The sequence below is a fragment of the Megalobrama amblycephala genome, linkage group LG12, assembly GCF_018812025.1.
Source record: "Megalobrama amblycephala isolate DHTTF-2021 linkage group LG12, ASM1881202v1, whole genome shotgun sequence".
Taxonomy (NCBI): domain Eukaryota; kingdom Metazoa; phylum Chordata; class Actinopteri; order Cypriniformes; family Xenocyprididae; genus Megalobrama; species Megalobrama amblycephala.
Window position 1 is genome coordinate 31613403 of NC_063055.1, and position 22215 is coordinate 31635617.

The 22215-nt window shown below is 37.7% G+C and overlaps 2 protein-coding genes across 3 annotated transcripts; one reads left to right on the forward strand and one right to left on the reverse strand.

The window, feature by feature from the left end:
* The first annotated feature begins 231 nt into the window (after positions 1-231).
* On the forward strand, positions 232-11966 carry LOC125280228 (guanylate-binding protein 1-like). Its single transcript, XM_048210616.1, has 11 exons — positions 232-638; positions 752-948; positions 3389-3516; positions 3687-3796; positions 3902-4095; positions 7634-7876; positions 8016-8293; positions 9355-9567; positions 10185-10287; positions 10516-10709; positions 11172-11966. The coding sequence occupies exons 2-11, from the start codon at positions 756-758 to the stop codon at positions 11391-11393; spliced, it is 1878 nt and encodes a 625-aa protein (XP_048066573.1). The 5' UTR covers positions 232-638; positions 752-755; the 3' UTR covers positions 11394-11966.
* Positions 11967-13793: 1827 nt separating this feature from the next.
* Positions 13794-20072, reverse strand: LOC125280230 (guanylate-binding protein 1-like). Of its 2 annotated transcripts, none has more exons than XM_048210618.1 (10): positions 19679-20072; positions 19463-19590; positions 19277-19386; positions 18674-18873; positions 18294-18536; positions 17767-17915; positions 16011-16142; positions 14952-15056; positions 14739-14841; positions 13794-14533 (listed from the first exon to the last, which is right to left on the reverse strand). In XM_048210618.1, exons 1-10 carry the CDS (start codon positions 19923-19925, stop codon positions 14127-14129), a joined length of 1824 nt encoding a protein of 607 aa, XP_048066575.1. In that variant the 5' UTR covers positions 19926-20072; the 3' UTR covers positions 13794-14126. The 2 variants fall into 2 exon arrangements, with proteins under 2 accessions (XP_048066575.1, XP_048066574.1); XM_048210617.1 differs by having other exon boundaries at positions 14952-15164; positions 19679-20070.
* Between the last annotated feature and the right edge of the window lie 2143 nt (positions 20073-22215).

Genomic DNA, 22215 nt, shown 5'->3' on the forward strand with positions numbered 1-22215 from the left:
TTTAAATGCAAAATATATTTTTTCCTGTAGGCTACTAAAGCGAGCGGGATCAGGTTATTTATAATGGTGGCACCAGAGTCTGTGTTTAGCAGATTAAGTTAAACGGGTGATTTCCGGGAAACCCCTGTACTTGTCTCGAGCGAACTGAAGTGTTGCCAAGTCCACGTTTTCCCGCGGAATTGGGCTACTTTTACACTGTTGCCGCGGGTTGTTTTTCATGTCCGCGGGTTGAATCGACCCAAAATAACGTGATATTTAGCGCCTGGAATGCGAATTTTACCAGGGAGCCCCGCCAAAAACGCGAATTTTACCCCCTGGAACACGATTTTTACCATGGGACGCCCTGAAATGCGATTGGGCTAGTTTTGAGGCGCAATTGGGTGGGTTTTGTTGTGAAAACCTGGTAACCCTGGAATCCACCCAACCGATGCATACTTTCACTTTCACTCGTTGCAGCATCATTATTCACTGATGAGCGTGTCTGGTTATGACTCACAAAGAATATCCTGCCAGATTCAGTCACAGGAGGAGCCGGCGAGTTTGTGCAGCTCAGAAATGAACGGTATCGCGTTCTGCTGTTAAAAAAACAAACAAATCGCTAACGGCAATCAGTCCTTTGCTGTCTCACTTTCAATAAGGTATACGGTTTAATCTTTATTTATCATATTTTATGTGTACGTATGAAATCGCGAGAATGGCTTTGTTTTTATTTTTGTTTTCTTCTTGTGCTTTGTTGTTGTTTTTATCGCAGAGTCATGTCTTGTGGTGGGTCCATGTCCGCTCCGGTGTGTCTCATTGAAAATGATGAAAATGGGAAGCTGTGTGTTAAGAAACAGGCTAAAGACATTCTGGATGGGATCAAGGAGCCGGTGGTTGTAGTGTCTGTGGTGGGACTCTACCGTACGGGGAAATCCTATATTATGAATCGCCTGGCAGGACAACAGTCCGGTGAGAGAATCTTCTGGAAGTCTTTCTCATGTGCAGAAGGTTACATGCTGATATAACACGGACACTGTAAATGAATATGTGTAAAACAGTAACTGGTCATTCCGTGTCAAATCAAACAAATTTTCCCCGGCTCAGATTTTTGATTTGGTTAATGTGTTCTAATAAGTGGGGGTAACCCCCCAATATTATTCAAATCCATCAGTTACAACCTACAAAAAAAAAAAAAACTAAATGAAAATAAAAATAACCCCCCCCCCCCCCCCCTCCACTGAACCGATTGGTAACCCCCAACCAATGCGCGTCGCACTTTCACCAAACCGATGGAGTGGTGCTGTTTGAATGAGAGAGCACGGGTAGCACCAAAAAATGAAGAGAACCGCTGCCTGCATGTACGAGAATGTTATGTAATACACTACATATATTTTAGCTAGCTAATCCATTGCAATTTAGCCATAACTAGGCCTATCAGTGTAACTGTAATAGTTACCAAAACAGTCTGTTTTGTTAGTTCATTTTTCAATAGTGTCTTATCAATGACAAAAGTATTCACATCGGTGTTTGTTTTCTTCCTGAATTAATCTGACTTTTGAATGTATTGGCTGAATGAACGATTTAAGTGGCTCACTCAATAAAAAAAGCGAATCGCTGCCGCCTACTGGCGGTTTCAATATTTAACAAAATTTCTTTCTTTTTAGAATCGCTCAGTTATGTTAGAATTTGATGAATGATTTACATAAATTTCATAAAATTGTGAAGGATAGATAGATAGATAGATAGATAGATAGATAGATAGATAGATAGATAGATAGATAGATAGATAGAGAATAAATAAATTATCCAATAACACTACACATAAAACAGATTATTATTATTTTTTAATAAAAAAAAATAATAACAGGCATATATACCAACGTTCAACCCCCCCAATGTTGAAACCAAATCTACGCCCTTGAAATCACAGATGTATTACTGATATTAAATCACAGATGTATTACTGATATTAAATCACAGATGTATTACTGATATTAAATCACAGATGTATTACTGAGTAATCCACTATTTTGTAGGGGGAAGGGGGGGTTCAAATGTCAATTTTCACCTGAGATTTGGAGCCAAATTAGAGGGTGTAAAAATGACTTCAGAAAGATGGAAGCATCGTTAAATTATTTTTTTTAAACAGAGATTGTCTATTAGTAAAATCTGTTGACTTTGTTTCATTATGCCAACGGTGACAGCACTTCTTGTGTTTTTTTGCGTCAAGTTTGCATGCCTATAACTCAAGAAGTAGGCTATTAAATATATCTTAATATCAACTGTGCACAAAAGTTTTATTTAACTAAATCACGAACACATAACTAATCTAACAAACACATACACACAAATCAAACATAAAGGGGAAATGAGAAAGTGGGAGTGAAGATACCATAGCATAACAGGGGAATGGAGCTATGAAAAGAGTAATTTAACAAGCTGAGAGAACCATCACTTTCTCACTATAAATCACCTTTGTTAAGAAAGGGGTTCACAACTTAATACTAAATCGCTTTTTAGTGTTCAAATGTATGATACTTGCAAATGCCTTAGCTGTTGAAGAGTGTTCGGATATGCAGTCTCGGGAGAAATTCTTGATGGTTTGGTCCAGTGGTGCTGAATTTGTAATCAATATCTTCCGCGTTTAAATGAATAAATGACGATGAACTTGCTCTGTTGTGGTCGAAATTTGACACTGTTGTGGTCGAAGAAAGTAAAGACACAAAAGTTTTACCAATTGTATATGTTTAATTTATGCACACTCACATAACATCCCAGTCATAACAACTGCCCTGTAAAAACTGTTTTATTTTACATGGGGTGGTTGAGATCACATGATCAGCTGAATAATACTCTGTATCTCAGTAACCTCCCTGACACTGTCACTCACAGAATAACTTCATAATTTCAACTTCAATAACTGTTCATAACTGAACAAATAAAGCATTTTGACAATAGCAAAACCGATTTTGTTGATTTTAAATTATGCTGCATCCTTGCCCCTAAATGTTTAGTGTATGTCCAAAATACTGGCTAAAGCAAAATTAAAAAAATTGGCACAACTTAAAAAAAAATGTAAGTCTTTAAAAAAAATTAAGGATTGTTTTGCATTATTTGCTTTAATTATTATTTCTTAACAAGAACAAGAAATAGAGAAAATATTATTCATATTCAGAAAACTTTTATCAGGTTGTTACCAACATGCAAGAAACCATTTTGTGTAAATCATAAAACAAGAAATGGCATCGCAAACAGGATATCATCTGATTTTCTTCAAAATAATATATTTTTCAGAAATAAATCCAATGTGAATACAAATATTATATTTCTGAATTCTGGACTGGCAACTAGATTTTTAAAATTTGTTTTTTATCTCAGACAACCTTGTATGTCATTGTGATTGTCTCAGGCTTTGCTCTTGGCAGTACTATTGAATCAAAGACCAAAGGCATCTGGATGTGGTGTGTCCCTCACCCCACTAAAGAAGGACACACTTTGGTGCTGCTGGACACAGAGGGACTCGGTGACGTGGAGAAGGTGTGGAGGAAAATCACACTGCATTCATAGCAATGTTATCTCTATAGCAACAAAGTCTATTATTACCTTGTCTTGTGCTTTCACTTTCCATTAACTAGATAAGAACATTCACTAGTAAAGATAAACAAGTTGCCACTTATTCTGTAGCTGACAGACTGTTGATGTTTCAGGGGGATGAGAAACATGACACGTGGATCTTCTGTCTGGCTGTTCTTCTCAGCAGCACTCTAGTGTACAACAGCTTAGGGACCATTGACAACATGGCACTGGAAAAGCTGCAGTATCCTTCTCACATGCACAATAAACAAACAATAAACATGCACATCCACTGTAATAAATAGAAAATAGCATGAGTGTAATTCTTCCTGAACAGTGCTGAATGTAGCTACGTTACAGAGCTGACGGAGAACATTCGTGTGAAGGCAGAAGTGAGTCGAGATGAGGACCAGTCGGCAGATTTCATGCGTGTTTTCCCATCGTTTGTCTGGGCTGTTCGTGACTTCACTTTGGAACTGAAAAAGGGGGATAAACAAATAACATCAGACGAGTATCTGGAGAGTGCATTGAAACTCAAACCAGGTGAGAAAAAGAGTTGACATTAAACACATACAGTACATACTCTTTTACTAACAGGTAAGAACACCATCACAGACCCTTTTTTTCCCTTTGAAAAACATTTTAGACCAATTAGAAAAATATTACAGTAAATTCAATGATGGTCTTAAGGCTACAGTGTGCAGCTAGTGACACACTAGTCATAATGTCTCCAAACAAGTTAAAAAAAAAATAATAATAATTCTCCAAACTCATTCCTCTGGCTGAGCTTAAATTGGCACTCATAATACACTATATTGCCAAAAGTAATGGGACACCCTTCCAAAATATTGAATTCAGGTGTTCCAGTCACTTCCATGGCCACAGGTGTATAAAATCAAGCACCTAGGCATGTAGACTGCTTCTACAAACATTTGTGAAAGAATGGGTCACTCTCAGGAGCTCAAGTGTGGTACCATGATAGGTTGCCACCTGTGCAATAAGTCGATTCGTGAAATTCCCTCACTACTAAATATTCCATGGTCAACTGTTAGTGGTATCATAACAAAGTGGAAGCAATTGGGAACAACAGCAACTCAGCTACAAAGTGGTAGGCCACGTAAAATCACAGAGCAGGGTCAGCATATGCTGAGGCGCACAGTGCGCAGAAGTCTGCAACTTTCTGCAGAGTCAATAGCTACAGACCTCCAAACTTCGTGTGGTCTTCAGATTAGCTCAAGAACAGTGTGTAGAGAGCTTCATGGAATGGGTTTCCATGGCTGAGCAGCTGCATCCAAGCCTTACATCACCAAGTGCAATGCAAAGCGTCGGATGCAGTGGTGTAAAGCACACTGCCACTGGACTCTAGAGCAGTGGAGACATGTTCTCTGGAGTGACAAATCACGCTTCTCTGACTGGCAATGTGATGGACGAGTGTTGGTTTGGTGGTTGCCAGGAAAACGGCACTTGCCTGACTGCATTGTGCCAAGTGTAAAGTTTGGTGGAGGGAGGATTATGGTGTGGGGTTGTTTTTTAGGGTTTGGGCTTGGCCCCTTAAGGTGATGATACATGGGGCATCTTTTTGAGCAATGTTGCTGAGCAATGTTGCTTGGGCACTTTCCCACTGAGAATGAGCAACAAATTTATATCTGGATACATTAGATCGGTCGTGGGCAATTTTTTGAGATCCTCCAATCAGAATATTAGCAGCCAATCACGTGACCGGTTCGGAGATTTCAGAAAAAATTTGATGCGGGTTCGAATCTGCCTTTTGCTGAACTCACTCTTCTCCCTTTTCCTATCACAAATCAGATCGGAAAGGCATTTATTTTTAATAAAAATGTAGAAAATATTTGAAAAGTTAAAATAAAGTGCCTAACAAGTGTTTATAATAAAAGTATTTATTGGGTTGGCAATAGATTTTCTCCTCTCTGATTAGTTGCTGCCAACTGTCTGTTGCCCTAATTAGTTGCCCTGTGTCTCATCAGGTTGCCTGTTGACGGCAACATTGCCCAGCAACATTGCTCAAAAAGTTGCCATGTGAACTCTTAATGCTTCAGCATACCAAGACATTTTGGACAATTTCATGCTCCCAACTTTATGGGAACAGTTTGGGGATGGCCCCTTCCTGTTCCAACATGACTGCGCACCAGTGCACAAAGCAAGGTCCATAAAGACATGGATGAGCGAGTTTGGTGTGGAGGAACTTGACTGGCCTGCACAGAGTCCCGACCTCAACCCGATAGAACACCTTTGGGATGAATTAGAGCGGAGACTGCGAGCCAGGCCTTCTCGTCCAACATCAGTGTCTGACCTCACAAATGCGCTTCTAGAAGAATGGTCAAAAATTCCCATAAACACACTCCTAAACCTTGTGGAAAGTCTTCCCAGAAAAGTTGAAGCTGTTATAGTTGCAAAGGGTGGGCCAACTCCATATTAAACCCTACGGATTAAGAATGGGATGTCATCAAAGTTCATGTGCACGTAAAAGCAGGCGTCCCAAAACTTTTGGCAATATAGTGTATAATACAGTGTTTCCTATTTTGGATCGCTTCCTAATCTGGCCCATATATTACTGGTCTTGAAGTCTCTACTAATGAGCTGATGAGTTAAATCAGGTGTGTGATTAGGAAGAGTTTGAAAATGTGTTGGTGTGCCTCCAGGAACAAGGTTGAGAAAAAATAATCACTAATATAGGGTGCTTCTCAAATGGAAGTCTTGATACTATTCCTAGGCTGTCTCCAAAAACTGAAAAATGCTGCCTTTGGAGGACACAATCCAAGGTAGGAAAGAATTAAGGCATGTCCAAATCCAAAGATATCCTCCTAAGATACCTTCATCTGATCGATTTTTGAAGGCAGCATTGATGTATTCATAATCTTGTTTTTTCCTTTCTGTGACAGCTGAGCTAAAAAAATAAAGATGGCCTCTAAAAGCTGCAGTTGGTGGTCAGTTTGTATGTGAATACGTTTTTGACCAGCGTTTTTCACTTTTGATGTCATTTCTAGTGAGAAATTACTATTGTAGTAATTACATATTTACTTAGTTCTTACCAAAGCTCGCATTATTTTGCTGTAGATCAACAAACCATTACGCTGCCTCAGAAGATTGTCCAAAATCAGTTTCGTATGGTGCCCTTGTGCACAAACGCTGCCTGCAAAGTCATTGCCTGATAGGGCAGAGAGGCAACAAGTCACCTGCTTAAGTTTTCAGATGCAGCCCTAGTGCGGCTGTGTTCTTCCTAGTCAAGTTCTTCAGAGACTTGTAGGCTAGTGTCCTATGAAACAGTGTAGAATGAAACAGTCTAGTAAGTGCACATGGCTACCCACAGTCATGGCTTGAAAATACTATTAAAACTTAATTTTGGAAAAATACTTTGTATTAAAATCTTAATACTTACTGGCTTTATATTAATGCGATACAGTCAATGACAACTGTCTGCGTTCTCCCAGTGACTTACATTATTGTCTGTTTATTGTTAAAGCTGCAGCCCGTAATTTTTTTTGGTTAAATATTATTCAAAATCAATTTGAGCAAGTACATAACCAACCAGTGTTCAAAATCTCCTTACCTTAGCCCAATTCACAAAGGTAAACTTGTAATAATGTTTTCGGTACTGGTGGGTTTCCGCGGGAAATACGAGCATGCCGCCATTCATCTTTGCGTCATTACATTACATCTGTTTACATTAAGGAGTCCCAGGCCAGCTAATAGTCTATAAGGCATGCGGAGGATGCTGCAGGCGGCGGATCATTTATAGTCTTTTCTCAGAGCAGCTGCAATAATTAACCTTATCATTCTGATGGCGGATTGTAATCCAGTAAGGTCCAAATGACAGTCATCTGTGACAACTGCAGATATAGAAGCCAAAGACTTAAGACTGGATACACTTGATGCATCCTTCAAAATGAGCTGAATGAAGGATGCGAAACAAAGGCTGCCTTCCAAGGATCTTTCAAATTGAGATGTGATGATGATGTGGCAGCTAAGATAGGACACATCCTTCCATTTGAGAAGCACCCACAATATGTAGAGTATATATTATGATTCCATAATTATGTTGTTTATAATTGTCTTATTTTAGGTAGCTCAGCTCAGACTGAGCGGTTTAACCTGCCCCGTCGCTGTCTGCATCATTTCTTTGCGGTGAGAAAGTGCTTTGTGTTCCCTCGGCCGGCTAGTACACAAAACATGAGGAGAATGGAGCAGCTGACTGAGGAAGAACTGGATTCAGAGTTCCTTGAGCAGGCAAAAACTTTTTGTTGTTACATTTACGACAATGCAGAGCCAAAAATTGTCAGCGGAGGCCGTACAATTACTGGAACAGGTGTGTACCGCATTAGAAACTCTTGAGAACAAATTTATAAAAGTTTTGAATCTCTTTTGAGAACCAATGACCAATGGACTGTGTATAATAAAACAAATACAAATGACTGTCTGAACTATCGAGTTGTGTTTCCTGACAGCTCTGGGGAATCTTGCTGAGGTTTACATAGAGGCGATCCGCAGTGGGAATGTTCCATGTCTGGAGAATGCAGTCGTGTCTCTGGCTAAGATCCAGAATGTCAGTGCACTGGAACAGGCCCTGGAGTCCTACAGGAACGAGCTGTTCAGCATGGCACAGCTTCCTATGGACCCTGAAGATCTGTCCAACATCCACACAGTCGCAGAGAAGAAGGCCATTGAAGTTTTCATCACCATGTCTTTCAATGACAATGACCAGATCTACCAACAAGAGCTCATGGTAAAATTAAAATCTTGTTGTGTACTATTTGCATTTGGATATAAGCGGTAGCATTTATCAAGATTTAGCTAACTTTTCATACATTTAATTTAAAGAAAACAAGTGAAGAATACAAGTGAAGCTCCTTAATGTGGATTACCATAGAAAATAATTTTTTACCCTTCCATCAGTCTGTTTTTAAGATTTACATATTCCAGTGTGTGATAAATTTCCATCAAACTGAAATGAGTAATCTTTAAATGGTGTACATATTATGAATTCAGAAAAGTATGAACCTCTTAAAGGGTTAGTTCACCCAAAAATGAAAATTATGTCATTAATTACTCACCCTCATGTCGTTCTACACCTGTAAGAGCTTTGTTCATCTTCAGAACACAAATGGTTAAACCTTAAAATTATAAAGCATCAAGAATACTTTTTGTGTGCCATAAAAACAAAATAACTTTTCAACAATATCTAGTGATGGCCGATTTCAAAACACTGCTTTGTGAAGCTTCGAAGCTTTAAGAATCTTTTGTTTCAAATCAGTGGTTCGGAGTGCCAAAGTCATGTGATTTCAGTAAACGAGGCTTTGTTACGTCATAAGTGTTTCGAAATTTCAATAGTTCACGTGACTTTGGCAGTTTGATACTTAATCCAAATCACTAATTCGAAGCTTCATGAAGCAGTGTTTTGAAATCGGCCATTATCAGAAATTGTTTAAAAGTCATTATTTTGTTCGTTATTTTTTTAGTGCACAAAAAGTATTCTCGTCACTTTATAATATTTATAGTATATAAAGCTTGAACCACTGCAGTCACATGAACTGTTTTAAATAGGTTTTTAGTAGCTTTCAGGGCATCTGAAAGTGTTCATTATCTTGCTGGCAATAGAGGCCTCACTGAGCCAACGGATTTCATCAAAAGTGCTATGCTTATTTAATGTAGTGAATATGTGCACAGATTCAAATAATGGAGATTCAATCCATTCCCTTTATCTCAAATAAAAGTATAAACAGTTCTCTCTCTCTCTCTCTCTCTCTCTCTCTCTCTCTCTCTCTCTCATTGCTTTTCACAATTTAGGGGAAGATTCATAATGAATATCAAGACATGTGCCAGCAGAATCATGAAGTGTCTCTCATGCAGTGTGAGGAGGTTCTTCGTGAGGTGTTTGATCCACTGGAAAAAGGCATTTCTGATGGATTATACCTGAAAGCTGGAGGATACCGACAGTACAGAGACAAGCTCGCACAGCTGACCAATGAATACAGAGCAAGAACACAGTCACAAATAATGGTACAGAACAGCATGCATGCTTTGCTTGTGCTTCATTGTTCTAGATGGTCACAACAGCATGTAACAGCACTGATGAACATCCTTGATGCTGATAAAGATAACATGACAACAGCCAACAGTCATAAAACTGAAACATGAAAAATCATTTACATTTTGTCATTTACAGATTGTTCTAAATCTGTTTGCTTTAGTTATTGTCCTTGAAGCATAAAATTAGAAATGTTGAAGAATGTAGCAGACCTGTCAAACTTGAAATATGACGCAAAACAAAACAAAACAAAACAAAACAAAACAAAACAAAACAAAACAAAACAAAAAACACCATGACTCATGTGCTACATTTTATGGTATGCAGTATAAAACAATTAATAATCTGGGCAACCTTTATGGTATTTTAATGATTGTTTTTATTTTGAAGCTTGACAGTCATGGTAACTAAGAACTTTGTATAAGAAATAACAGCATCAACATTCCTCATGGAGAAAATGAACACCATGTTAATGGTTTATATATTTGGGTGATTGATTTTCAGTATGATTTGTTGCTATCAAAACAATACCCCCATTTTTAAGAAACAGAGATTTTAAATGATTAGAAATGTGTTTTTTTCCCCACAGTGTGAGGAAGTGTTGAGTATATATTTGAAAGCAAAGGAAGAGATTGGAAATATGATTCTACAAGCTGACCAATCTCTCAGTGCAGCGGAACAGCAAAAAGAGGGTACAGTTCAAATCAGCTGCATACTTTTCTGTCAAGGCTCTCAATGATATACTAGACTATGCATTGATTTCAACCAGAGCATATAACAGTAACAAACAGATTGTCATTAACTTACAGCTGCAGAAGCTCACACTTTCATTACTATATATAGTTCTCTTGTGTATGTGTATTGTCTAGCTGTTGAATCAGAATGGGTGTGTAGACTAAACTTTGTCTTTCTCTATACAGTGCAGAGATTAAAAAATGAGATCTTAGAGCAGCGACAAAGAGGCCTAGAGGAACAGAACCAGTTACAGGAGCAAGCGTTTAAAGACATGCAGAGAACCCATGATGAGCATGTGAATCAGATCCTTCAACAGATGGAGAGAGAGCACGAGAGAATGAGGAGAGACAATGAACGAGTCCTGGAAGCCAAACTGAGGGTAAAAAGGACACTCACTCTAAAAACTGTCACATGTTTAATGTTTTGCTTAAAGGAGTATATTTTGTAAGTAGAATTCAATAAAAGGCCAATCACAATTCTGTATGCAAATCGATGTAAGAAACACACAGATTTCATCACAAACTCAGTGCGTTGAAGTAATCACTGTTGGTCGTCTATTTTTGAATAGGTGAACATTCTTTCTTTCTTTCTTTTGATTGCAAAGGTGTAATGCTCAAAGTCAGAGGATTATTCAATTTAATGGCTTAGGAATACCAATACTACTTGCAAGCACTGTAATGAATAAGGGGAAGAAATAATTATATTTAAATTGGAGATATTTTTAGATGAATTTTCTGAGTTTAAAATTGCTCTACAAACTGTGTTTTTGAGGTTTACTGAATGTGCTTATGGTCAAGATTAGGATTAGACATTATTTATTCAGGTGCTGTTTGTGTTGCAGGAGAAGGAAACTCTGCTACAGCAGGGCTTCCAGAAGGAGGCTGCCCGGATGCAGAGCGAGATTGACAGCCTGAAAGCAGACATGAATAAAGAGGAGATGTCCCAACCCTCCACAACGAGCAAGGTTTTGGATGTTGTCGGCACTGCGGCGACTTTGTTCTTGCCAGGCTTCGTCCCAAAACTAGCTGGTTTTGGTCTGTCCTTGCTCTCAAAACTGTTTTGAAAATTGATTTACATTATTCACACACACTCACCTAGACATAGGCTATATATATTATTCTCCAACACAGCTTGAATTGTCCAGCAGCTACTTGTCATTGCTTGTGAATTTGAGTTGCTGTTCTGTTGTGATGCCATTCATGTTTAAAGGCCAGCTTAATAACTGCCAAGCTTGCACCAACATTTGTTATGAACTATAAACAAAGCTGTACTATCAGAGAGATGGAAAACTTTTCCATGTAATTTCAAACTTTCACGTAATCTGTGACTCCTGACATAAATCTTCCTGGGAACCTTCCAACTTGTAGGCCAATGTTTGGCCATATTGAGATTATGATATTGGCCAATATCTTTGCCCAGTTGGCAGATTAACAAGTCTTGTCTGTGGACAATAGAATGGTACTTTGTGTTTAAAGTTGTAGTTAACAGACCAAATATTCAAAAAACAGACTTAAACAGTATATTCACTTTTTTGTTGTTTTTGTTTGCTTGCAATCAGACAAAAAAACTGTTTATTTTGACATCTCTATAGGCTGAAAGTGGTCTGCGAAACATAATAAAATGTTTCATTGAATCAGATTGTGTCTTGGACAAAATAACACATTATGGCAGATTAGTTAAGACATTTATTTAGAATCACTTATATATAACTGTATTCCACAATAGAGCTTAAAAGTAAGCAAAAGTAGTCCAAATACTTAAATGATGACTTTTGGTTGCAGTTAGGTTCAGTGAAAGAATTTACAACCATAAATTAAACTATAAAAGTAATTAATGTAATTAAAGTAATTTTAATTAATTAAAATGTATTAGAAATTATGTAAAATGCCTACTTGTTATTTTTAGATGGCCTCAAAATACTTAATACTAATACTAAGACAGCAATCTGTATATTTGAATGAAATGTTTAAAAAAAATACAACCAAAATGACGCCTCCTTACCATATCTGTGAAATGGTACTTAAAGTTTTAATACAAAGCATACAAAGTTCTGTCTAATCTGAGCCAAAAACATAAGGACACCTTCCACAAAGATGAATTTGACAAATTTGGCAAGCATTTAAGTTCTTATATAGCAACTTAAAAGGTGCATTAAAAAAGGCTTCAGAATTCATTTTGAGGTATGACTGTATTACTTGGAGAGAGACTGTAGGAACAGTCTCTCCAAGTACTGTTCATCACAGACACTTATTTTACACATACAGTACAGTCCAAAAGTTTGGAACCACTAAGATTTTTAATGTTTTTAAAAGAAGTTTCGTCTGCTCACCAAGGCTACATTTATTTAATTAAAAATACAGTAAAAAAACAGTAATATTGTGAAATATTATTACAATTTAAAATAACTGAATTTCTATTTGAATATATTTCACAAAGTAATTTATTCCTGTGATGGCAAAGCTGAATTTTCAGCATCATTACTCCAGTCTTCAGTGTCACATGATCCTTCAGAAATCATTCTAATATGCTGATTTGCTGCTCAATAAACATTTATGATTATTTTCAATGTTGAAAACAGTTGTGTACTTTTTTTTTTCATGATTCCTTGATGAATAGAAAGTTCAAAAGAACAGCATTTATCTGAAATACAAAGCTTCTGTAGCATTATACACTACCGTTCAAAAGTTTGGGGTCAGTAAGAATTTTAATTTTTATTTTTTTGAAAAGAAATTAAAGAAATAAATACTTTTATTCAGCAAGGATGCATTAAATCAATCAAAAGTGGCAGTAAAGACATTTATAATGTTACAAAAGATTAGATTTCAGATAAACACTGTTCTTTTGAACTTTCTATTCATCAAATAATCCTGAAAAAAATATTGTACACAAATATTTTGTACAATTGTACACATTAAATGTTTCTTGAGCAGCAGATCAGCATATTAGAATGATTTCTGAAGGATCATGTGACACTGAAGACTGGAGTAATGATGCTGAAAATTCAGCTTTGCCATCACAGGAATAAATTACTTTGTGAAATATATTCAAATAGAAATTCAGTTATTTTAAATTGTAATAATATTTCACAATATTACTGTTTTTTTACTGTATTTTTAATTAAATAAATGTAGCCTTGGTGAGCAGACGAAACTTCTTTTAAAAACATTAAAAATCTTAGTGGTTCCAAACTTTTGGACTGTACTGTATATAAACAGCTATTCTAAAAACCAATGAGAAATTCCTGACAGAACCCACAGTTTGGCCAAGAAATTTGTCATGATTCAAACTTTACACATGGCCATTTCTTGTATTCTGAATACTTTTTTATTATGAACCTTGCTCATAATAAAATAAATTGAGTGAAGTTGTTTACATCAGCCTCTAAAGCTGAGGTCGGGAGTCAAATTGGGAAATAGAAAAGGATTTGTGATGACAACAGCTTCAAGATTTATGAACATACAACTTCAATAATAATGAATTTTAATCTGATGCATTTAATGATTGTAACAGATTGTTTGAAGAATGCAATGGTTACATCCAAACAAACTGTGAAATGAAGGTCTACTAAATACAGGCAAACTTTAATGTCTTACTACATGCTTTTCCTATCACCAGCAACAGCACAGTACATATTTTTTGTGCACAGTACACTGTAAGAATGTGAATTAGGACTCTACTCAATAACTAACTAAATATAATCTTTCTAAAAAAAAAACCTACACGTGATTGAGATTTATAAGTATAGCTATTAAACAATCAATTTGTAATTCAACATTGATTTGCACTGAAGTGGTATTTAATATTTTTTGAGTCCTTTCATCAGCACCTTGTATTGAAGGATAGAAGGAAGGACATCTGCCACAACTTTGACAACAGGCATTACATATTTCTCCATAAAACCACCAGAACTTTTCTCTCTCTCTTCCTTTTCTTTTTTAAGATTGTTTATCTCTTCATCCATAAGATCAGCTTTCTCTCTAAAGCCTTTGTTTAGCAACTCTTCCCGTTCCTTCAGTTTGCTCTCAATGGCTCTGTCCATCTCCTGCTGCTGCTGCTCCAGCTCCTGTTTGAACTTCTCCTCCATCTGCCTCATTCGGTCCTCCTGCCGCTCTCTTTCTGCATGTACCATCCGTTCACACTCAATGCGTTTCTCCTCTTCCTCTTTGCACTTCTGTTTCAGCAGAGCATTCTTCTCCTTCTCCTCTGTCAGTCAAGATAAAAAAAAAAGAAATTGTGTGAAACATGATGCTAATACTAAACCTCCAGAAACTTCAAGATGCCTTAGAGATGCTGTTGACTAAGAATTTGGGTTTAGTTTCAATTTCATTTAAATTTTTTTAATTACAAATGCTCCAAGATGAAACAGCCTAAGGATCTACAAATATTCATAAGATTGGTAAAAATTTACCTTGAATCTTTCTGTCATTTTCAGTAAGTTTTGTATCTGTGTAGAGGATGCTGTTTGCTTCAGCTCCTCGCTCATTCAGAAACTCATTCAGCACAGCCTCAGCCTGCACATAAACATACATATTAGTATTAGATCACATTTATAGAAATATTCATAACCCTACGTGTACTCAAAGAACCATTTCATAAAAAAACACACAGAACGTGTCCTCACCGATACACCTTTGTTGGGTTGTCTGCGGTACTGCTCAACGATGGCGTCTCTGTCTCTGCAGTAGAGTTCATATCCTCCACACTGACTGTACTCTCCATTCTGCAGCTGTTTATTCATGTCAGAGAACAGATTCTTCAGCAGATCTTTGCACTTTCTCTCTGATGCCATCTCATTCTCTTTCAGCAGCTCTATATAGCAAATATCTATGTTTTCCTAAACATACATGCAAATACACACATACATCACATATACACACTGGGAAAAGTCTGTTATACTACCATAGATTCACTTTAAAATGAAAATTACCCCAAGTTTTGCTCACCCTCAAGCCATCCTAAGTGTAAGGCGGTCTGGTGGAAGCTAGATATTTTACTTCATAACTTGTTAAATACGGATATTTTTCTTTCACAAACGCTTCGCTTCAGAAGGACTTTATTACCCCCCCCACAGAGCCATGTTGAGTACGTTTATAAAGGATGGATGCACTTTCTTGAGCTTCATACTCATTGGTTCCGTTCACTGCCATTATAAAGCTTGGATGCATCAGGATATTTATTAATATAACTCACATTGTGTTCATCAGAAAAAAGAAAGTCATATACACCTAGGATGGCTTGAGGGTGAGTAAAGCTTGGGGTATTTTCATATTAAAGTGAACTAATCCTTTAAGGAATAAATAACTGTCTCTGCCCCCCCTTCAACTTCCATAAAATAAAAATTATTTTCCTGCACATTACCCCTCCGGTCCTACTCGCCCAGTTCTGAGCAGACCTCAAACCATCATCTCCTGCATGGGAGGGGGGCAAGCTAACAAGGACGCTAAAGACTGCAGTCTCTAGCGTTAGTCGCTAGTGCGCCTCTTGAGATCAGGGGAGTGAGGTTTTACCTGCACAGCTTTCAATAGCTGGCCTCCATTACAGACACAAGGACAATATTTAAATACTTTAGCTAAATATAATTTAAAACAATGCATAATGATTCAATTAAGAGGCCTTTGCATATTTAAGAATATAGCTGCATTATTATGAGGGTGCACAAAATTGTGCATGTGAAACTCACCACCAGTTTTGTTAGGTATTCTCCTTTTTCATCTTTAAAGGAGCGTTTCATGAGCTCAGCAGTGGCCAGACTGCTGAACTTCTGGTGCTCTGAGGAAATATCATCCACACTTACTGGGAACTTATTCTTCACCTGCAAAGAACAGCATGCTTCGTCAGTAAATGGCTATAACAATTCTTGTACTTAAATTAAAACTGTTCAGTTAAAAAAAAAAAAGAATAACTTTGTGAATTTGACACAGGCAGAATTTATTTATTGGCAGTGGCTATTTAGAAGTGAAAATAGCATATTTTCTTAGCGACATATGCTATTTACACTAAAGCCGGGCACACATTTAATGACTAGCTAAAACATTCTAAGACTGTGCTCAACACACAGTGATTGTTTCCAGTGACTGAAGCAGATTGAAATGCTTACACACGGAAGTGTGACTTACACTGACTGTAATCGCCAACTGAACAACTGGCTCTGACTGGATGCGTTTGAGCGCGATCAGTCATAAGTATCCATTTACATTCATAATTGGCCTTACAATCGTCAAGTGTGTCCCCAGCTTAAGTGACAATAGCAGCATTTTCTTAGTGATATGCTATTTACACTAGGTGAAAATAGTGATAGATTCTATTTACATCATGTAAAAGTAACAGTTTTTTGCAGAAAAATTACCTTAGTAATTAGATGCTATCTATACTTTATATTGGCAGATACAATTTTTACCTCAGTATTTTTGTACACTAACAGGATGCAATAATATCACAGAGTGTAAATGATTATATTTATTAAAGTTATTAAATGGATGCTGCCTTATTTGGAGAATAAAAACCCTCTCTACACCTTCCTATAACCCTACAAAATAAATACTTGTTTGCAGTTTATATCCATTTTTAGAACATTATTTTTATTGCCAACTCTGCGAACCTATTTGCTACTTCTGCACTACTGAAAATGTTGAATTCTGTCTTTTTTAAAACTTGAGTGGCCCAAACAGACATTGGTAAGCGGAGCTAGTGTAAATATGGTTTGCCAACAAGGGACGCTATTTGCACTTAGTGTACATAGACACTCCATTATTTATTTATTGAGTATTATCATGTTAAATGGATAACATGATGCTTAAAACTATTGCCCTCTGTTAAAGGTGCTAAAGAGGATGTTTTGTTTTATACATTTTTGCAATATTACTTGAAACTGTCTTTACTAACTGATAAAAGACTATTTATTAGGTGCACTGAAAGGAATAATATTAATATACATCATCTGTGCACGAGGTGGGGCCTTAAAAACATCAGCCAATTGTTTACGCGATGACTGGCCCTCTGGCTTGTCAATCACTGCCATGACGTTCCTTGTGAGAGACGAGCACGGCTGCGCGCTCCAGTAACTTTCTACACTCCACAGGCGCCACATGCAACGTTTTTGTCCGGAGACAGGAGTAACAACGGCAGATTATGAGTTATCTGCGGTGAGTCCGACATAATGAATCCACTAACACGACACAGCGAATGCCGGTGGTAAACACTCGTTTTCCAATACTCGTGCATGAGTTTTGGGAGGCGTTCCCTCGAAAGGAGGGGGGGTTGTTCTTACGCATGCGCTCATTTCAAAAACTCAGTAACAGTCTTTGGTTTCTCAGTCGACGAAAAGATCCTCTTTATCACCTTTAAGTGACCTGTATATGTATATTTATGTATATTTTTATTTAACATTACATGTATGACAAACCAAAAAAATTCAAAAACGAAATATATGTAATTACCTCTTCCATCCCACTCTGATACATTTTCAAAGCTTCTTGAACAGCTGCCTGGTTCTCTAGATTTGCCAGAGTAACCACTGCATTGTCCAGACAGGGCACCTTCCCACTGCTGATTGTATCCACATAAATCTGCACCAGATTCCCGAGCACTGACAACACACACAAACACATCAATATACTTACCTTTTTAAATGTAGACCTGGTTTCACAGACAGGGCTTAGATTAAGTCAGTATTAGGCCTTTAGTTCAATTAGGACCGATTAGGACATTAAAGTCGCTTTTATAAACATGCCTTAGAAAAAACATTACTGATGTGGATCTTGAAACAAAACAATGGTATTAACATATTTTAAGACATGTCAGTGCAAGTTGCCTTTAGTTAAAACAGCTCCATAATGCTTTTTAGTCTGGGACTAGGCTTAAGCTTTGTCTGTGAAACTGGGTTATAAAAGGCATATGGGTCAGAAGTTCGCACTCTGAACACTAAAATGTCCCAGTAAATTAAATTATTGGGTAAAACTCTCACATTTGCCAGTAACTTTGTGTCCTCCTTTCAGTGTTTTCACTAAACTCTTGTCAAAGATGTGGTCACAAAAACGATTTGTAACCTCCAGAAAATCTGATACAAGGTCCTGTTCTTGCAAGCTTTCTAAGCGTGTCATGTTTTCAGGCGAGGCTGGAGATGGGAACACGAAACAGTTCCGGGATGGGAAATAGGTTCGGATGCATTGACGGGGCAGGTTGTACTCGCTGGTTTTCTTATTTACACCTAAATGGAGAAAATAACACATTTTACAAAAGAGATTGTGTCAAAAAAATTTCTTTTGTAGCTTTTAATATTTACTGACTATTAATTTACATTCACATACTAATGCTTGATGTTTACAGTATGTCTGTCTAAAATACCTTTCTTCAGCTGGAGGGCAAACTCAAGGTACTCGTCCTCAGTCACTTTCTTTCCATCAATTACCAGTTCCAAGGTAAAATCTCTAACCACCCAGATGAATGATGGGAAGAAAATCACGTATTTTGAATCCTCCTCTTCCTCCTCGTCTGCTGCTTCTGCTGATCTGATCTTGATCTGCTCAGCAAGCTCACTAACATAGCTGCAGCACATTGAGAAATAACAGCATCTTGCATAATGTATGTTTCTATATTTGAAAAGAAGTGAGTTACTGTCACCTGTCTGTCAGTTTTGCACTATGTTCTGTTAGTCACGTCTTCCTTTGTTTAGTTTTCCCGACATTATTTAGTTGTCATGGTTTCTATTTTGATTAGGTGTCCTCGTTTCAGGTGTGTCTTGTTAGTTTCTCCCTTTGTTTGCCTTGTGTATATGTAGTCCCTTAGTCTTTGCCCTTAGTCTTTGTAAGTTCTGATTTGTGTTTATGGTTGGTTTTCTCCTGTAATCCTTATCATTTTCATTAAAAGTCTGTTTATTGGCTTCTCCTTTGTCGTGTGCTTTGTCTACAAACATGAACCGTGACAGTTATGTTGCAGGTTAAAGGATACTGCAGATTTTCCACTGCATTGTTATCGATGGTGCCGCGGCTGTTGTACACCAGAGTGCTGCTGAGCAGAACAGCCAGACAGAAGATCCAGCCGTCATTCTTAGAGTCTCCCTGAAACACAGTGTCTTTAAAATCAAAGAATCCACCATATAACAATATTAATAAGTCAACAGCTCCTTGTCCTCACCTTGTCCACATCACCGAGTCCCTCTGTGTCCAGCAGCACCAGAGTGTGTCCTTCTTTATAGGGGTGAGGGACACACCACATCCAGATGCCTTTGGTTTTCGACTCAATAGTGTTACCGAGAGCAAAGCCTGAGACAATTACAGTTTTATTGTTATCATTAGCAAGATGTAGCTAATATTCACACAATAAGTTGCCGTGTTTAGACAGTTCTCTCACCTGACTGTTGTCCTGCCAGGCGGTTCATAAGGTAGGACTTCCCCGTACGGTAGAGTCCCACCACAGACACCACAACCACCGGCTCCTTGATTCTACTCAGGAACTCAATGGCATCCTTACAGACGCAGAGCGATCCGTTCACATTCTCCACCAAACAAATGGGGGAAGGCATTAGTCTGGAATTAGACATGCTGGCTCTCTCTAGCTCTTCTTGTTTGCTGGAAGAGGAAACAGGAAGGGGAAACATAAGGAAGGGGAAAGATAATCATTTGTTTGCAGTAAACAATGTGTAAAAACCTGCAGATGCAACATACTTCAAAACAATGAATTCTTTCCATTCCAATTCCATTTGACATCATTGTCAAATCATAATAGGCCTACAATTATATGACAATATTATAATAGTTTATTAACAACAATAATAAATATAGCTGCAAGCAGCAATTACGGGGCCAAGCAAAAAAGGCACAGCAAGCCAGCCAAGATGGCTGGGAGCATCAGACCAGCTGCAACAGTAAGCAATTAAAGACCTATTAGGATCATTTTAGGCAAAAGAGCTGAAAAATGATATATACAGTCAATAATAAAGATTTAATGGTTTATCACTTTTGATCAATAGGTGGTGCTGTGACCAAATTAATGTGGTATGGTCAGAGTGAGGTAGCAATGACACTCGCTAAGGATATGACTCCCGTGAAAATAAGTCAACCAGATCAAAAGTTATAAACATATGAAAAAAACACTAGGTGGCGCTGGTTTGAAACTTCTCAGGCTCCTTCGGGACCTTGTGCTGATGACTCATACCGAGTTTCGTAACAATACGCTAATGCGTTCATAAAATACAGCATTTTTGCACAAAATTCAAAATGGCCGACAACCAAAATGGCTGATATGGGAAAATTGGATATCATTCGACTCGGCATGATGCCCCTAATCTAACAAGACCAAATTTATGATTTTTGGACAAACATATTTGAAGCTATAAGCAAAAATAATGGCTATTTTGGCTTTTTTGAATCTCCAGACCAGTAGGTGGTGTTGCGACGAAACTCAGCATGTAGGCTCTGGTCTTGCTTGGGATGATTTGTACGAAGTTTGGTCTAAATATGATCAAAGCATTGCAGAGATACAGCCATGAGTCCAAATTGGGTGCTCTGCTGTTAAATTAATTTGCGTGTTTTTTGAGAAGGGTTGAGTTTATCAAAAAGCTTTTGATAACTTTTTGCCAGAATGGTCTGAAGATGATCTGATTTGATTTTCATGACAATCAAATGAAGCGTCTAGGACGAGTTCGAAAAAGCAGGTTTTTCGCAAAATTCAACATGGCGGACAAACCATAAGTCGAAACCTAGCATGTTTGGTATCGTTGGACTCAGCAGGGATTCAGGAGTCTAAGATCATGACTCTTTTGAAAATAAGTTGACCACACCCATAATGATAAGCATTTGAATATTTGATTTTACCACTAGGTGGCGCTGGTGCGAAACTCTTCAGGCTCGTTCAGGGCATCGTGCTGATGACCCATACCGAGTTTTGTGATGATATGCTAATGCGTTCGTAAAATACAGCATTTTAGCACAAAATTCAAAATGGCCGACGACCAAAATGGCTGATATGGTAATAATGGATATCATTCGACTCGGCATGATGCCCCGAATCTAACAAGACCAAAGTTATGATTTTTGGACAAACCTATCTGAAGCTGCAAGCAAAAATAACCATTTTTTGTATCTCCAAACCAGTAGGTGGCGCTGCACCAAAACTCAGCATGTAGGCTCTGGTCATGCTTGTGATGACATGTATGAAGTTTGGTCTGAATATGATAAAGCATTGCAGAGATACAGCCATGAGTCCAAATTGGGTGCTCTACGTTAAATTAATTTGCGTGTTATTTGAGAATGGTTTGATTTACTTGAAAAGCCTTTTGATAACTTTTTGCCAGAATGGTACTGAAGATGATCTGGTTTGATTTTCATGAACAATCAAATGAAGGTCTAGGACGAGTTCGAAAAAGTAGGTTTTTCGCAAAATTCAACATGGCGGACAAACCATATTTCGAAACCTAACATGTTTGGTATCTTGGACTCAGCAGGGATTCAGGAAGTCTAAGGACATGACTCTTTTGAAAACAAGTCGGATACAGTCAAAGTTGATAAGCATTTTTGAATATTTGATTTTACCACTAGGTGGCGCTGGTGCGAAACTTCTCAGGCTGGTTCAGGGCATCATGCTGATGACCCATACCGAGTTTTGTGACGATACGCTGATGCGTTCATAAAATACAGCATTTTAGCACAAAATTCAAAATGGCCGACGGCCAAAATGGCTGATATGGTAATAATGGATATCATTCGACTCGGCATGATACCCTGAATCCTGACGTGACCAAATTTATGATTTCTGGACAAACCATTCAGAAGTTATTAGCCAAAATAGCCATTTTTCGTATCTCCGGACCAGTAGGTGGCACTGCACTGAAACACTGCATGTTGGCTTAAGTCATGCTTGTGATGACATGTATGAAGTTTGGTCAAAAT

Excerpts from the sequence above, each read along its gene's own strand:
- LOC125280230 (XM_048210617.1), bottom strand. The coding sequence starts at position 19,925 with ATGTTTCCCCTTCCTGTTTCCTCTTCCAGCAAACAAGAAGAGCTAGAG. Across the intron at positions 14,842-14,951 it reads AACCCAACAAAGGTGTATCG|GCTGAGGCTGTGCTGAATGA; the intron begins GTGAGGACACGT and ends GTTTATGTGCAG. Across the intron at positions 14,534-14,738 it reads AAATGACAGAAAGATTCAAG|AGGAGAAGGAGAAGAATGCT; the intron begins GTAAATTTTTAC and ends CTTGACTGACAG.
- LOC125280228 (XM_048210616.1), top strand. The coding sequence starts at position 756 with ATGTCTTGTGGTGGGTCCATGTCCGCTCCGGTGTGTCTCATTGAAAAT. Across the intron at positions 949-3,388 it reads CCTGGCAGGACAACAGTCCG|GCTTTGCTCTTGGCAGTACT; the intron begins GTGAGAGAATCT and ends TGATTGTCTCAG. Across the intron at positions 10,710-11,171 it reads TCCTGGAAGCCAAACTGAGG|GAGAAGGAAACTCTGCTACA; the intron begins GTAAAAAGGACA and ends TTTGTGTTGCAG.